Genomic DNA, 16245 nt, shown 5'->3' with positions numbered 1-16245 from the left:
TAACTAGAAAGAAAAATACCATTGCTATTTCCACTTCTGGACCTTGAACTTCTCGCATATGCGAACGGATCGGCGATAGCATATGGCTGTGGTTCCGCATCCGCCTCAGCTTCAGCCAATGCTAACGCTTTTGCGTCCGGCTCCGGTTTAGCTTCGGCTTTCGGCTCACAATACGTGAGCTGGGAGAGAATAAACGTTCAGATTATAAGAGGATTCAATATTTCGATTCAAGTATTTTCAACTCACCACAAATGAAGTCACAAACAGAAATACCACCCCCTTTGACAACATATTGGATGATTCAATTTGCTGTCTTAAGAAAGTGAAAGTCGAATGATGATACGCTCTTGCCGATGCTCTTTTATATCGAAATAAATATCTCAGTTTGATTTAAAGCAAATAACCTCAAATTGTAACCGATTTCTTCTATTTGATCATTTGGAAAATATTGCATTTGCCATTTGCTTGTGCTGAATTCTGAAAGAATTCTTTATTTGAACCATCATTTGTCAATTTATTTCTATTGTTATGTTCACTTGTAAATATTTGGAAGAAATAAAATAAACATATATTCAAAGAGTCAAAAGGTGGCACACGGTCAGTCAATACCAAGATGTGTGATATTTTGATCAGTTGCATCTTGTGTACGTACAGCGTACACTTTACGATTGACCGATATCAATTGTTTTCTTTTATTTGCACATTCTATTTTTATGAATTTCTGTTCAACAATATTTATCAACACTCCATGATTTTATTCTGCGTTCACTCCATCAAAAACATTCAGAAACAAAGAAACGAAATCAAATGTTCATGCAAGTATTTTCTGATGCGACATTAAGCTTATGAGCGAGTTCACTATGACGTCCAACATTTTGATCATGTCTACTTCGGCAGATAATTCTCAAAGCGAGTGGGGTGAATTGCTCAGAATTGCTACTTTCTTCAATTTTTTATTCAATTTCTTCTTCATTTAATTACATTAATCGCCAACTTTCATGCCTCAACTGCTAACGACATAAATGAAATTTTTTTTTGTAAGATGAGCCGAATAGTTAACTGCCTCAGAAATTATTTGGCATTGAATTTTTAATGTTTACTTCAAAGCAGCTGGTAAGGCATTAGGTTATTATTAAACAAAGAGTTGCAGGTTTAGACTTTCACACTTTGTTACTTTACAATCAATATTATTTCAAGTTTTACATGAAAACTATTTTCAGAAATACGATTCGATAATCGCATTAGTACAACACATCGCATTAGTGTAACGTTTCGAACATAATACAATCATACAAATACGCACAAATCAACATGTTGATGTCTTCCTCGTGAATCATCCGATTTAGCCACTAACATCACCAACCAACAGCCATACATGCGGACAATCATGGAACACCCGCAATTATTTAGTGAATTCGCTTAAGTTAGGTGAAGAATCGTTTTTCTTTTCAAATCTTTGTTAGACTTCTTTATTTCCCAATGACATCTTTATTTTTACTTATTTGCATTGATTAGTTCCGTCTCTCTGTTCATTCAATTTTTACGCTTAGTCAAAATGCGATCCCAATTTTTTTATTCAAATAAAACTTTTTTTTACCACTTCCAATAATATAAATTCAATGAAAAAACAAAATTAAATACAATTTGTGAAATTCCATTCGAATTATTTAATACATTTTAGATTGCATAAAACAGGGGGAAAAAATGATTTGAAAACATTTCAATCGTTTCACTCAATTCAGTATAAATTTATTGGTTTTTCAAGCCTTTTGAAGTAATGCAACAACTTCTCCTTGTCCTGAAAAGAAAATTAATTTGAAAAATTGTTCAGCATTCATTCTATATACCTTTAAATCTTACCTCCATCTTTAGCCACATCAAGAGCAGTTTTTCCTTTCTTATTCTTCAGACTCGCATCGATGCCATTTAAGATGAGAAGATCTGCCACTTTTGTACGTCCTACGTCGATTTGACTTGATTTAAAATTTTATGAAATATATTAACTTAGCGCATCGAAATACCTGAGGCAGCTGCATTGAAAAGTGGAGTTTGGTCATCGTTATCTTTTAAATTGGGATTTGCGCCATTTTTAAACAATAATTCCATAACCTTAAGGCGACCTATTGAACAAATGAAGCGAAAATTGTGCATTCAATGCTTCCAAATTGCATGTTCTTTCTTAATTTACCTTCCCGGGCAGCAAGATAAAGAGGAGTTCGTCCGAAGAAATCTGAGGCGTTCACATCAGCGCCGTAGTTAATCAACAATTCAATCAAGCTCTCATGACCTTTTAACAGAAACGAATTGTTTTGACTGATCAATTTTATGGAAAATATTCTGAAGTACCATTTGTAGCTGCGTGATGGAGTGGCGTCGATTGCAAATCATTTTTAATATCAACATCTGCACCATGATTGACCAATATTTTCGATATCTCCACAAAACCTGAACGAAAACAGCAAAAACAGTTCGATAGTTAGAAACAATTAAATTTTTTACCTTTTATGGCAGCATAATGGAAGGGAGTTTCTCCGAAGGAGTCCGTAATGTTCGTTACTGCATCGTGATTGCACAACAATTCCACGATCTTTTCGTGTCCTGTTAACAAAGTGTTTTCATCAGGTGATTGAATTCAACTACGAAAATTTGCTTATTGAAAATTGTTTAACCATTTTCCGCTGCATAATGGATGGGCGTCATTCCAATGAAATCTACGAAATCGAGCTCGGCATCATGATCAACCAAAAATTGTGCAATCTCTTCATAGCCTGAACAAAGAATTCTCTTTCAAATTTTCTATTTAAGTGTAACTCATAATTTTACACGGTACCCTTGTCAGCAGCATGATGTAGACCCGTTCGTTGAAATGGATCTTTGATATTGACATCAAGTCCATGATCGACAAGCTCTTTTACGACCTTCAAATTGCCTTTTTTGGTGGCATTGAAATAATGCAATTTTTCGAGATTTTCTGAATCTTCACCTCCATCGTCGGAACTACGATTGAGGCTCGTATCTTCAGTAGACGAGAAATCCATAATTGGACTGTATGAATTCAGAAAGAAAATTGAAAATGTTGAAATGAATACAAATTGAACCGCGATTACTCACTCATCTCCAAATTGTGGCGCTGAAATGCAAGAAAATCAATTTACATTTTGAACAAATTAGAAATAATAAATGAAAATGAGTGATTAAAACTCGAAAATACCAGCTAATGCTGCAACCAGACAAGTAGAAAACATAAAACACAACTTCATCTTCTTATTTGTTAAAATTTAAACCGTATTCATATAACAACTAGAACAAACTGAGACTCAGGAAGAGCGTTCCCATTTATGTAAGCGATAATGAGCAATTTATAAAGTGCTAGGAAAACAAACAGCTGACCTTGTACAATAACGCAAACTTCTTATCTTCTTCTCGCGTTGAAACCAGCTATTTTAGACCAAATTCGCCGGATGAAGCATGAAAATTTCGAACGAATGATAAAATGTCGCAAGTGTAATCGTTTATCTAGTTGTTTATTTGGTAGTGAAAGTTGGAGTCAAAGTCTTTTCACCACTTAGAATTGAATGTGATTATAAATGTTTACCCAGAGAGCAGCGGATGATGTGATTTGATAAAATTAAAAACAACACACAATGGAAATATCTAGAAATGTGGCCAAGTTTTATTTTAAATGAATAAAACGCACGATATACGTATGTTCTATTCTCGTATCGTAACAAATAAAGAGTTTATACACGACGGTCGAATTTTGTAAAATTTAATCCCATTTACGAAAAGATTATTCCAAAAATGGCTCCTGTATATAAAAAAATAAATCATTTTAAATCAACCATTTTCAACTAAAAAAATCGCGATACTTGATACATATTCAATGAATTCAAATATTAAGAAGATCAATCATATAAACATAGGCAAGATGGGTAAAAAAATGAATGCCCCGTTTGAGTTTCGATCTCAGGACCTCCAGATTTCCCAAGCTTTCCCCAATTTTGATTATGAAACTGGCGCGCTACCTACTGCGCTAACGAGGCTGTGATTATCCTTGGACCGATTGCTTGAATCGACTGCAGTGAATTGAAGGAAAGATTGGGAAATTTTTGATTACGTGCAATCAATATTTCATTTTCACTCAATTGAATGTTTACATAACATTGATTCGCAAGTATAGAACGTTTTAAAGACCACAACGAGCAAGAATAGCTTATTAGATTGTTATCACACACTCGACAGCGAAATAAACCAAGCAATTATTTTAGTGTAATTTCATTAGAATGGAAAAGAACGATTGTTCTACGCTTTTCGTTTGGATGATACATAACATATGAAATTCTATGCGAATTTATCCTGTACATTATCTGGATTAAAAGATGAAACTGCTCATATTACATAAAATTTCGACATTTATTCATTTTCACATAACAAAATCGTTCTTTTGCCAATTGAATAGAACCGATGGTTTCTTCTTCTCGAATATATCACATTTATAAGAAGAGTGTTGATGTGTAAGCAGCATACGGATCAGCGACAACATAAGGTGCTGAATATGCAGCGACATATGGGTATGCTACTTATGGAGATGAGCTTCCTGTTTTAGTGACAGAACAAAACGAGTACAAATTAGTACAAATTAGTACATAATGAAAAATCGCATCATTGTTCGAACATTGGTAATATCAACTCACGAGCAAAGTATTGACTGCTAGTGGCCAATGGAGCAGCGACAACTGGTGCACTGTAAGCAATTACATCAGGCTTTGGTTCGGCGCACACGCAAGCGATAACGATAGCCATGAATAAGAAAGCAATCTGAAAAGAATGATATAAAATAATGGAAGGAAGTTGGGTTACTATATTTCGAGACAACGCTCATTATTATGTGTTGGTCAGAAACTTTCTTTAATTTAAATTTAAAATTTTCAAAAAAGGAAACATTCCAAGTTCATACACTCACAATTTTGAACATTTTGACAAAGTGGAATGTGTAGCTTCTTCAAATGACAAACACAAACTGATACATTCTTCGCGCTGACTCCGGCTTTTATGCGATTGAGTTTGACACTGAACAAAAAAAAAAAATAATGGGAGTCATGCAATCGATAATTCATAAACTTATTCAATTAATACGTGACATGCATGAGCAGTAACATTGTTCAAGTCAGCTGATATCGTGGCATCGATGTGATTTCTTATTAACACCTTACCTATGTGAAGTGCATAATATTTCATTATTTCATCAATTGACAATGCGGTTTTGTTAGTTTATCAAGCATTCAACCAATCTAAATATTGTTGCCAAAATATTTCGTTACCGTTGATCTATCATAATAATGAGCAACTGGAATGACTTTGAGACTAGGGGGATTTAACTACGTGAAAACTTGTAAAAAAATGATATAAACGCGCACGAAATTGTTACATTCACCAGAGAACTTGCATGATTCCACTCAGTTGTCAAGTTCCGTATTAAAACAACATGCGCGAACGCGCGCGAGTTCGTGTGCAAACTTGTAGCTGGACGACGCGCACACATCAGTCGTTCCATTTATTATATCTGGATTAACTTTTTCTTCAACACTTTCTCCAGCTCTTTAAAAATATTTCCTTTGTCCATTTTATAATTATAAAAATCTTTGAACTTTTGGAAAGGATGTGAAAAATCTTTATACACGTAAACAACCGATTTTTAGCTTGAAACGCGTTTTAATTGTCAAATAACAACTTGAAAAACGCGCAAAACCATAAACAAACTTGTGTAAACTTGTGACCGTGCGCGTCAGTACGTACAAGGAACGCGTCGAACTCCCGCGAATCAAGCAAACTGGCAAAAAACATGCTGAACTCGTAAGAGTTAAATTCCCCTAGCTTTGAGAATGATTTTCAGCTTGAAAATTGAATACAGGAAAAGTTACCTGTACATTGTTAATTCCCAAATTTAATTGCAGCAAAGTTCTTTGTTTAAATTGCATTATGGCCTCACTATTCATTTCTTTTTTTACTAACATATTTATTTAATTTCAATCTGTGAAATAAATTTATTTCGGTTTAATTTTTTGGAGCACGTGGAGCGCACATTTTTATTTCGAATACAAAGTGGCATTTTTTGATGAAACTAAAATGCCCTCATGAGATTTTGCTGAAAATTTCTGGAGAGCATTTTTTCAATGCGAAAAATTAAAATTTAAATTTTCAGAACAGTCTTTTAGCTCAGAATTGAGTTACAATCCATTTTGATATTTTCTCTTAAATCAATTTTCCGGTCCATACAACATTTGAATGCACAGTGCACACTTTCTTCTTCTTTTCACAATCGAATATATTTATTATAATGACCATAAATAATAAATGCTATAGAATAATCTAGATTTGGAAGCTAACTAAATATATTTCAAAGCAGTGCCTTTTTCAAGTAATTCACTCTTAAGCGGCGATCTTCGAATTCTTTCTTCTGAACTTTGAGAAGCATCTTTAGAATTTGGTCTCGACCTTGATCCACAGCCACATCAATCGCTGTTTTCCCGCGATCGTTTTCAATGCTAACGTCTGCATCGTTTTCAAGTAGCATTCTTACAATTTTTGTATTCCCTGCAGATGATTTTAAAGCAATTTCATTTGTTTATCGATTTAAATAAAAAAACAATGAATCTTTTTCATTACCATTCAAAACAGCCTCATGTAAAGGTGTATTTCCAAGAAAATCGGTAGTATCAACATCTTCGCCATCGTCGATTTCATCTTGAACATGTTTCAAATTACCTAAAAGTAAAATCAGTGTAGCGTAGAGAATACTCATCGACTTTGATGCTAAAAAAATAATATTATTTCTGTTACCTCTGCGAGCGGCCAAATGAAGTCGAGTGCTACCATCACGACCCAATCCCTTACCTCCGGTAATTCCATACAATAATATATCGAAAAGTCCTTCGCCAATTTGACGTTCCATATTTTCTGTAACACCTGCAAACATTCATTGCACATTATTAACTGTGTCTCCTGACAATTCCAAATCAAATGTATGAGTTACCATCCCAAATGTCATCTATTGTTCTGCATTACGGCGAAAATAGTCGCATTTGAACAAGGCGAAAGTGAAAGTGTAAGAAGAATTGATTTTGAGTTCATATTGATCAAAGTGAAAGTAAATGTAAGAACAGATTCAAATTCATATTCATTACTCACCGTTCTGAAGCCGCTCTAGATAATGGAACTGAAAAAAACACAGAATCTAATTAATTTTCCTGATAATAATGCAGTTGAAATAGGCAGTAATTACTCGATGAGACTCCTAAGAACGTGATTGCACTGAATACAGTTAGTACAATGAAGGATTTCATTTTTAAACGAGATTTTCGAATTTTGAACCCAAAGATTTTGAAGCGAATGCACGAGATGTTAAACGAATACTAAACCGGAATGATTTACCAGTTTTCTTTTATACCATCGATGACATAATTTTAAGATCGGAGAAAGTTTCGACAAAATGTAAATAAACAGTCAACGAATGTTGAAATTAAAAGTGTTACCGCCATATATTGATAAATGAAGTTACGCTTCACTCAGATGACGAATGCCGAGAAAACCATGAAAGAAAGAGTCCAAATTTGAATTTCAATCACCTTCTTCAAAGCGGCAAACTAAAGTTCAGTAGAGCTAAATCTGCGCATTCGTTTTCAATCACTGATCAGTGATGAATAAAAAAAATGATGACGATTTGAAATGTGACGCGATAAAACGTAACGGTTATGCGCACGGATATTATTATGCAATGTTAGTTTCGAATTGATTTGCTGTATTAGCGAATGTGGGTTTTTCTAATACAAGTGAGAATTCTTCGTTTGATTTACAGATGGAATTGAGTGGACTAACGTTTAAAAAGATGTTGTGATGGAAAGCATACGCATGTCTTCTGTTTATTCCAATTGAAAACTAAAAGCCAAAGCATGCGTTTTTATTTAAAAAGTAAATAAAACAATTAAATTGCATAAAAAACCGTTTATTCTTTATCAAAACAATTTCGTTTTTTCATTCAATCGTTGCAAGTGATTTATAATAGAACTGTTGAGGTGTACGCAGCGTATGGTGAAGCAGCAACGTATGGAGAAGCGGCAACATACGGTGATGAATAAGTGGCAACATACGGTGATGAATATGGTGCTGAATATGCTACATATGGAGATGTGCTACCTATGAAATTGTAAAAAGTTTGATCAATTATCGCCGAAGTGCCAACGTTTCCAATTTTAACTCACGAGCAAAGTATTGGCTGCTAGTGGCCAATGGAACAGCGGCAACTGGAGCACTGTAGGCGATCACATCTGGTTTTGGCTTGGCACAAACGCAGGCGATAACCATGAATACGAAGGCGATCTTTACAAAATAAATTCAATTAAAAATAGTCACTTGTATTTGTTTCGATTCTTTTCACTGTAAAATAATCACTTACGATTTTGAACATATTGATGAAGTTCGATGTTTAGCTTATTCAAACGATAAAGTAAAACTGATACATTCTTCAAATCGTCTCGGGTTTTTATACCATTTTGTTGGCAATTGATCAATGAGCATATAGGCAATGTATTGCAATTTGTTACTCGTCAAAGTAAGTACGTGTCAAGAAAACTAAATTTTAAAAAATTAAAAAAAAAAATGTTGGGACAGGTGCTCTCGCAGTAGTTTCATGTAAACACATCAGTGCGTGAAACGCATAATATTTGCAATAATTTCTGAGTTGACATTGCTATTTTATGAGTCAATTGAACATTGACGTAATTCAAATTTGATCTAAAATTGGAACTGGGGTCAATAAAATCAAATGAAAATGATGCGTAGATTCAATTTTGCATGCAAAATCACACAAATATAAAATGTTTTATTGAATAAATTTGAGTTGAAATGAGGAAATTCAGAGAGAATGAAGTAAAATGGGTAAAAAATTAATGCCCCGTCTGAGTTTCGATCTCAGGACCTCCAGATTTCCCAAGCTTCTCCCGAATTCTGATTATGAGACTGGCGCGCTACCGACTGCGCTAACGAGGCTGTGATTATTTTTGGATCGATTGCTTGCATCGACTGCAGCGAAGTGAAGAAACGATAAGGTCACTTTTGATTAGGTAGAATCTCGAGGCAATTTTTAATTTGAATATTTGTGCTTTAATTTAATCTGCGATACCATGTTTACTTTTTTGGAGATAAGAAAAATGTGATAAATACGTCTCTATCAAACCCCAGCTCGCATAACATAAACAAAGTAGCCGGTTTGAAATTGAGATTTTAATTAATCGAATGTACGCTTATCATTTTTTCAATTCCTCCTTTGTAACATCACAGTACAGTTTTCATATAAAATACATATGGGGCACTGTATTGCCCAAGAGACGGGAATATCATAAGGCGATAGCTCGAATGAAAATGCGGCAGAAAAAATCAGCAAAAGCCTTTAATGTTTCAAACGCTTCGGATGGATGGCGCTGTCAGAAGCTCTCTGAAGCACATTAGAAGTGGTGAATGTGATTATGACAGATCATATTTGTGTTTACGTTTAGAAACGTTGACTGTCAAAGTAGAGAATGTTCTGTTAATATAAACCAAAATACCAACATGGCGGGCCAAAATGCTGTCATGGCGGATATCTTTCTCACTAAACTACACATGAAAATATCTCGAAAACGGCTGGGAAAATCGGCAAAATGGACTGGTTTGATGGCCCAAAGTTCAAATCCGGTGGATTTGAGCTCATCCATGGGTTCTCTGGATTTGGACTGATCCCAGCACTTGCCCTGTGGTGAAATTCCATACAAAACATGAGTGTGACTTGTAAAGATGCTCACAGGAAAGGAAAAGCTGGGAATCAGACCAAATCCTGAGAGCCCATGGATCAGCCCGAATCCACTGGATTTGAGCTTTGGGCCATCAAACCAGCCGGGTGTCTACACTCCCTTTGGGAAGTGACACCACGGTCCATTTTGCCGATTTTCCCAGCCGTTTTTGAGATATTTCGATGTGTAAATATTTATTGGTTTTAATTTACCACTTAAGAGGTGAGTTTGGATAAATTAGCAGAAAAGCGTATTAAAGTTCGAAATATTCCATCATTCTAAGATATTTTCACTAGAGGCGCTGTTACAAAAATCCATCCATTCAGCCTCCATAAGAAGCAATGTATTGCTATCGGATTACGGGGAATATGTTGCAAAACCGAGAGACGAACAAAAGGTCAAGCAGAAAACTCACCGAAAATATGCACGTAAAAAATTCAGAAATCTTCGGCTATTATTTTTGTTGATGTATTTATTTATTGATTTCATTGTTTACACATTTATAGTACAATAGAATTAATATTTGTTAGTTGTTGTTGTTGTATTTTAATGTGAATATTCATTGTATGCAAACACGGAATTTGAAATGATTTGTAACGATAAATATTTGATCAACTTGTGTGGGGGAGGGGTATTGAATAAAAATTCCATTTGAGTAAGAAACGGCGTTATACCATCTAATTGTATTTGTTCTGATATATTTCAATGAACAGGCAGAACAAAGTCAAAACAAGCGACAGCGCGTTTAAAACATTCTTTGGTATCATCTGTGACACTTTTTCTCTCTTTATGTACAAGTACATTATTAATTCCTCTTCAATCTAAGTAGAGCGCGCTTTTGAATGGGCTTGAGAAAATGAATTTTGTTTGATTCTTCGAATAGAATAGATTCCAATTTTATGCTAAAGATCTGTCATAATTCCTCGATATAACAAACGGTTGCTTAAATTGAAGTGGCTGATTTGAACGCTTGGTTTTCTTCATACTAAGTCATATGTTTTGGCGAAGCTCGTTAATTTTGTCGCTGGTTTCTTTGTGTCAATTTTACTTGACATTTTTCCTCAACCAACTTCCTTTACATTTTGTGCATTGTTCAGATAGAAAAATGTGATTGGTCACAGCTAACCAACGACCAATACACTTTTTTTTTTAAATCATATTTCCTTTCCATTGTTATTGTTCTTGTCGAATTGGTTCCATAATTCATTTTATTCTCTAAATCGTAATTTTTAAATTGTTTTCGTTTTTTTTTCTTCATAAGTAATAATTTCAATTCAGTATAAAACATTTACTTAGCTAATTGTCATGATTCGGTTGGACTTTCACATTCATTTTACTTTTTTTTCGTTCTCTCGATTCACTTGAAACATCTAATCGTTTAGTAAAAAGCTGAGGAAAAGATTAAAGGATGCGCTACGGTTTCTTTCATCATCACAACAATCATTCCTTTCCATTGATGCAACTAGTTTATTTGAACATTCCTTCATCGAGTTTAACTCGCCCAATTCATTTTCGGTCAAATTGTAAATCAAATTCATTCGCTTGCAATTGGTGCAGCATTAAGTTATTATATAATTATATCATTCAAATGAAAATTTTAATGATTTCCATCATTCATTTTAAATAGATATCGTTTGTTTCATTGTCAGGATAAAGTTTTGGCAATATCCAATTTAAAGAAATTAAAAAAGATATTGGGTGAAATATCATACAGACTAAGTGCTGTACTGTGAATAATTCGCCAGTATGGAAAATATAGAAGTTTCAGTGTGTTCAAAATATGGAATTGGTTAAGGTTTAAAGTGAATCGTTGAAAATTCTACCATTTTTCATTTTTGTAACTTTTATTTTCTTCAAGTCAATTGTTTCACGTGTGGAATTTCTCTTCTGTTTCTTTGTTTGCTCTATAACTAGACATTCAATTGGTTAGCTAAACTTAGTCATATGTGGTGGAAGAATCAGGTAATTCATTTTTTCTTGTTTCATTTGTAGGACTTCTGTTGTTGTTTTTTTTCCTTTTGTCTGAAAATTTCCCAGAATGTTTGCGGTTTTTAAAAAATCCTATCTGAGAACGACTCATTTTATCCAAGTAGATTACTTGAAATTACTGAATTAAATTTACAAAACTCGAATAAAACAAAACTTGAAAAAAAATGAATCGGATTCAATGAACAAAATAAAAGGGAATGAAAAATGAAGCCACTTTTAAGAACTAAAATTAAACCAAACACGAAAAAATTGGCTTTTCAATTTCCATTCTAAATCTAACAAATTGTTTTTCTTATGTAAATGTTTGGACAAAATCCTTCATTTTATTCTGTTCACTAAAAAACGGTTCCATTTCAACCAGCATCAGCACATTTGAAACGACATTTTCTCTTGAATATCAATTTCGATCATTGTTCGCCAAAATACGAGTAAAAACTTATCAAAATATAAATAACCCACTAAACAGTAATTAAGTTTGTTTTCGTCCTATCCATATGGCTATCTCTCTCTGTGTCTTCTAATTGAATTCAGTTTATTGACTCTGTGTTGGCCATCATCTGAATTTATGCGACGAAATAAAATTTTGATTTTAATTACAACCGTATTACACAACAACTTCACCAGTTCATTTTGATGCTTCGTACCATTTTCGCATAAATGAAAATGGTTTTGATTAATTCATTCTTGGTGGGTACTGGATTGAAACAAAACGGTCGGTGAGAAGCGCGGGAACATTTCGTGATGTGATAAATGCTGTAACATCGTGTGCTTGGGAAGTAAACTAAAGCAAGGACAGTAATCAAAGTGCAGAAAAATGATAATAAACGTGGCTGAAAAAAATGTAGAAAAAAAAAAGAATGAAAACTAAACTACCAACTGAAAATGGAAAGAGGAAAACATATGAAAAACACAGATGATTGTGCATACATTTAGATCGTCTTTATTTTTTCCTATGATTTTCTGTTTTAATTTTTAAGATTTTTTTTCATTGTTTTTATTTTTATACACAACATTTATAATTGATATTTTTTTTTGTTTTGGTTTTAAAATTTAAAAGAAGGTTCTTTTTATTCAATGACTTCATTCGTTCGTTTCTGTTTCGTGGGGATCACGAGTGAAAGCAACGGCCTGCAATTACTTGCGCTCGTTCTATTTTTTCTTCACACTAAAGAACAGTTCTTATTTTTGATAATGAAAATGGTCTATTTGACCATCTCTTTAAATCGTTTGAGTGCTTACAAAGTTTGAATTGGTGATTGAAAATTTGAAGTCGTTCAATGAAGTCCGCTCAAATAGTTTATTGGTAGATTTTAGCTCTCTTTCATCTCTTTTATTTAATGCACTTACACGAGATGACTTGATATCTAATTGTGATGGCTTCGAGTGAACGAATCGAAAGACGATCAAACTTTTAATCCTCAACACCTATTGATATTTTCTTTATTTCAGTTTTCATTTTAAAGCCATTTTCATAAATATGTTTTTTTTTCAGTAAAAGCGTACGCCAAACGTGAACAACGGAAATGTATCAAATGTTATGAATGCAATGCCAACTTTCGTTGTTTACATAGCTCACACATTGAATTTTAATAACGTTCAGATGTAAAATTGAAAATTCACATTGATGAGAATAGACATCATAATATCGATAATAGTTAGAGTTTTCTCCTTATTCTTCTTTTTTCTTTTCATTTTCTGCCACATCCTAGACTCTGGTGATTTCTTTGTTCTCTAAACATATACACAAAAATAACTTTTGCTTCGCTACGATACAATATAAAAAATTTGTTCTCATGCTGCTATGTTTTTAGTATGTCTGTCGATGCCACCTTTCAAAATACACTAGATTTCTTTTTTTTTTATCGTTATTCTCATTGAATTTTCTTTTCTTTTTTTGTTTCTTTTGTTGTCTTGTCTACAGCAGAAATTGCAAATAGTCACTACGAGTCCTATAAATTGATGGTATTCAACGTTATTCGGTATGGGAATTATGTTTTCATCAGCTCAGTCCAAGAATTACTACCTCTAAAGTAATTAAAAAAGGAAAACAAGCAAAAAATATACACTCGCTTAAAATCGAAAAAATAAAATTAGGATAAAAGTCAAAACAACAATTTAAGGAAATGATAAAACGACTAAAATAAAAATAAAAAAAAAATTGCGTGTAAAATAAATGTGTGTATTTGAAATGGCAACAACAATTTCAATTTGTAAATTCTTAAAACTGAGTCTCTAATCTCCCTATCCGATAATATAAACCTCGACTAACTACATGTGATACATTTCATTTTTGAATACCCATTCTCATTATTATTATTATTACAATTAAAGAAATATATTTTCAAAATAAATATATACAGAAAATATGAACTCAATTTTTTAATATTAAAAAAAACAAAAGATTTAAAATGTTTCCCGTCACGATTTCACTGAAAAAGCGTTTTACATTTATTTTGATATTCGCAACATGAACACAAAAAATACTTTTTTTTTTCCTTTAAAAACCTATATATTCTACATTTAATGGCATTGATCCTTTTCTTTTATTATGATTAATCAATTCGATTTTCTATCTTTTTTATTATGAGAAAAATAAAAACACGGAATGTTTTGGTTAAAGCGCAATCTATTTCGTTTGCACAGCAAAAAAAAATATCGCCGTTTTTCTTTTCTATGAAGATATTTTCTTCGATTAGTTCATTTGATAAAGTTGTGTATTCGTTTATTTCGACGATAGCGAAAATTTTAATTTTTCGCCGTGTTTAAAGAGACAATTAATTAGTATCGATTCCCCACCGAAAATATCGTTGAAAAAAAAAACTATGGGAAGACCACAAAATTTGCAAAAATGATTGAAAAGTATGTCATGAAAAGAGCATGAAAAGCCAAAAAGAAAAAAAAATAGGCTCAAAATGAAAATGGAATTTTAAGCGTTTAGAAAAAAAATTATACGTTCACAGGCCATTTTACGGGGCATTGGGTTGGATCAAACAACATCGTAATCGGTGAGAGCTTTTGTTTCATAGTAATGTGTTAAAAACTTTGTTCAGTTTGGATCGTATTTGTTTCTATTTCAAGAAGTTTTATTTCTGACAAATGAGCGTTCGGCTGTGGTGATTTGTTGAGTCATTATATTTCATTGGTTTCCTACATGTTCACATCAAGAATATAAACTATTTTCATTTACTACCTATAAATTGTGCGTTAAGCGAATGGGAAAAGAATTGTATGTTTTTTTATTCATTTATTTGTTTTGCTCGTATTTTATTTGGCTTAAACTGCATGCATATCTACTGATTAATTGGCTGTGATATTGACGATCCATTTGCTCGATTTTTCTTTGTCGGTATGATTAATTATTTGAAAACTGATTTCATTTTCATTTTGTATTGATGTCATTTAATGTGATCTAATAAGTGTTTAAGTGCATTCACAAGGATTCGATTAGTCGGCAATATGATTAGTAGTGTTTGTTGTTGTTGTTGTTGAGAGAACATGTTTCCCCAACTTGTTAGTTTCTAATTTAAAATGTTGATTTCACGTTTCTGTTGCAAATTCACTAACCTCGGCTATTGGAATTGAATGTGATGTGCCGTGTAACTGGCTCAGCTGATGTTCAGCATATTAAACAATAGAACTATTCAATACGATACTCTCTTTTTTTCGCTTTTCTCTCTGATTTTTTTTTTTACCACTCTGTCTCTTTGAGTGCGATTCTTGATCTTTTTCTCTCTATCTGTGTGTCTCTTTTTCTCTTTGTTTTTGTTCGTTTTTTTTTTCTTGATTAAATGACCGAAAAAAAAAATTTATTTTCTTCAATATCGATGCATTTTCATTTCTTTTTCCATTTTATCTAAATAACAAATAAATAAAAACGGACACAATTACATTTGAATAAATGGTTATGTTCATAATTCATTCAAAATTGGTATACTAAATCGCCTAAACCATGACAAAGGCTTCTTTACCACAGAATAAAAATGGATATTGATCGATCATTGTTTGTACGATGTCCTCCAGATACGGTCGCAACTGTTCGAAGTGCATCATATCGGTGAAATGGATTGGAATCAACGTTGGCCACCAGCAAATCGCCAAATTCTTGCTGTCCATACTGTTGAGCTTCGAATTCTCCGACACCCTGTTTGCAAAATAGAATTTGTGAATTGAAAAAAAATGTAACTGTTTCGAATTCCAGACTGAAGATAAAAAATGGTTGGTGCATACCGCACGAAATGTTGGAAAATGTATTTCAAAATTGAGAAATTGATTGGTGGTAGCTTGTTGAGTAGGCCTCGTAGTGCCAACAAACGACAACTCCGGTCGGTTTTCACTTCCATATTTAGATTTGATGGCGCTCCATTTCGTGATAGAATCGAAGCTGGAAATGGTTCAATGATATTAGCTGAATTGAAATTGTCACTAGATTCTT

The 16245-nt window shown here is 33.1% G+C and overlaps 2 protein-coding genes, 2 long non-coding RNA genes and 2 other non-coding genes across 40 annotated transcripts in view; all 6 read right to left on the bottom strand.

The window, feature by feature from the left end:
* Nucleotides 1–1523: 1523 nt before the first annotated feature.
* On the bottom strand, nucleotides 1524–3324 carry LOC129569169 (26S proteasome non-ATPase regulatory subunit 10-like). Of its 2 annotated transcripts, XM_055447759.1 has the most exons (10): nucleotides 3212–3324; nucleotides 3112–3130; nucleotides 2831–3045; nucleotides 2670–2768; nucleotides 2500–2598; nucleotides 2347–2445; nucleotides 2189–2287; nucleotides 2022–2120; nucleotides 1861–1959; nucleotides 1531–1798 (listed from the first exon to the last, which is right to left on the bottom strand). In XM_055447759.1, the coding sequence occupies exons 1-10, from the start codon at nucleotides 3258–3260 to the stop codon at nucleotides 1761–1763; spliced, it is 915 nt and encodes a 304-aa protein (XP_055303734.1). In that variant the 5' UTR covers nucleotides 3261–3324; the 3' UTR covers nucleotides 1531–1760. The 2 variants fall into 2 exon arrangements, with proteins under 2 accessions (XP_055303735.1, XP_055303734.1); XM_055447760.1 differs by lacking the exons at nucleotides 2500–2598; nucleotides 2670–2768 and having other exon boundaries at nucleotides 1524–1798.
* Nucleotides 3325–3945: 621 nt separating this feature from the next.
* On the bottom strand, nucleotides 3946–4043 carry Trnam-cau (transfer RNA methionine (anticodon CAU)). Its single transcript has 2 exons — nucleotides 4007–4043; nucleotides 3946–3981 (listed from the first exon to the last, which is right to left on the bottom strand). It is a non-coding gene; the product is annotated as a tRNA-Met (tRNA).
* A 379-nt stretch (nucleotides 4044–4422) lies between these two features.
* LOC129569167 (uncharacterized) lies at nucleotides 4423–5048 on the bottom strand. Its single transcript, XR_008688016.1, has 3 exons — nucleotides 4964–5048; nucleotides 4695–4818; nucleotides 4423–4597 (listed from the first exon to the last, which is right to left on the bottom strand). It is a non-coding gene; the product is annotated as an uncharacterized LOC129569167 (long non-coding RNA).
* Nucleotides 5049–6836: 1788 nt separating this feature from the next.
* LOC129569168 (uncharacterized) lies at nucleotides 6837–7221 on the bottom strand. The gene is made up of 3 exons (XR_008688017.1): nucleotides 7189–7221; nucleotides 7034–7056; nucleotides 6837–6966 (listed from the first exon to the last, which is right to left on the bottom strand). It is a non-coding gene; the product is annotated as an uncharacterized LOC129569168 (long non-coding RNA).
* Nucleotides 7222–8946: 1725 nt separating this feature from the next.
* Trnam-cau (transfer RNA methionine (anticodon CAU)) lies at nucleotides 8947–9045 on the bottom strand. Its single transcript has 2 exons — nucleotides 9009–9045; nucleotides 8947–8982 (listed from the first exon to the last, which is right to left on the bottom strand). It is a non-coding gene; the product is annotated as a tRNA-Met (tRNA).
* Nucleotides 9046–15618: 6573 nt separating this feature from the next.
* LOC129569164 (rho GTPase-activating protein 190) overlaps nucleotides 15619–16245 on the bottom strand; it is a 43329-nt gene continuing 42702 nt past the window's right edge. For 11 of the 34 annotated variants that reach the window (XM_055447740.1, XM_055447739.1, XM_055447729.1 and 8 more), the window contains 2 exons: nucleotides 16041–16194; nucleotides 15619–15954 (listed from right to left, as the gene is read on the bottom strand). In XM_055447740.1, the coding sequence (XP_055303715.1) occupies nucleotides 15756–15954; nucleotides 16041–16194 (353 nt within the window). In that variant the 3' untranslated portion in view covers nucleotides 15619–15755. Of the gene's footprint in view, nucleotides 15955–16040; nucleotides 16219–16245 lie in introns of all 34 variants that reach the window. The other 23 variants (XM_055447727.1, XM_055447723.1, XM_055447730.1 and 20 more) reach the window with 3 other exon arrangements.

The sequence above is a fragment of the Sitodiplosis mosellana genome, unplaced genomic scaffold (assembly GCF_009176505.1).
Source record: "Sitodiplosis mosellana isolate CC-2019 unplaced genomic scaffold, AAFC_SMos_1.0 Smas_scaffold_30, whole genome shotgun sequence".
NCBI classification, from domain to species: domain Eukaryota; kingdom Metazoa; phylum Arthropoda; class Insecta; order Diptera; family Cecidomyiidae; genus Sitodiplosis; species Sitodiplosis mosellana.
Note: the sequence above shows the minus strand (reverse complement) of the source record. Positions and strands in the feature narration are given on the sequence as shown.

What these genes read in the sequence shown, in the direction of transcription:
- LOC129569169 (XM_055447759.1), bottom strand. Translation starts at nt 3,260, where the DNA reads ATGAAGTTGTGTTTTATGTTTTCTACTTGTCTGGTTGCAGCATTAGCT. An exon ending in CCATTATGCTGCCATAAAAG is followed by an intron (nt 2,446 to 2,499) that starts GTAAAAAATTTA and finishes GTTTTCGTTCAG; the next exon opens with GTTTTGTGGAGATATCGAAA. An exon ending in TTTCAATGCAGCTGCCTCAG is followed by an intron (nt 1,960 to 2,021) that starts GTATTTCGATGC and finishes AAATCGACGTAG; the next exon opens with GACGTACAAAAGTGGCAGAT.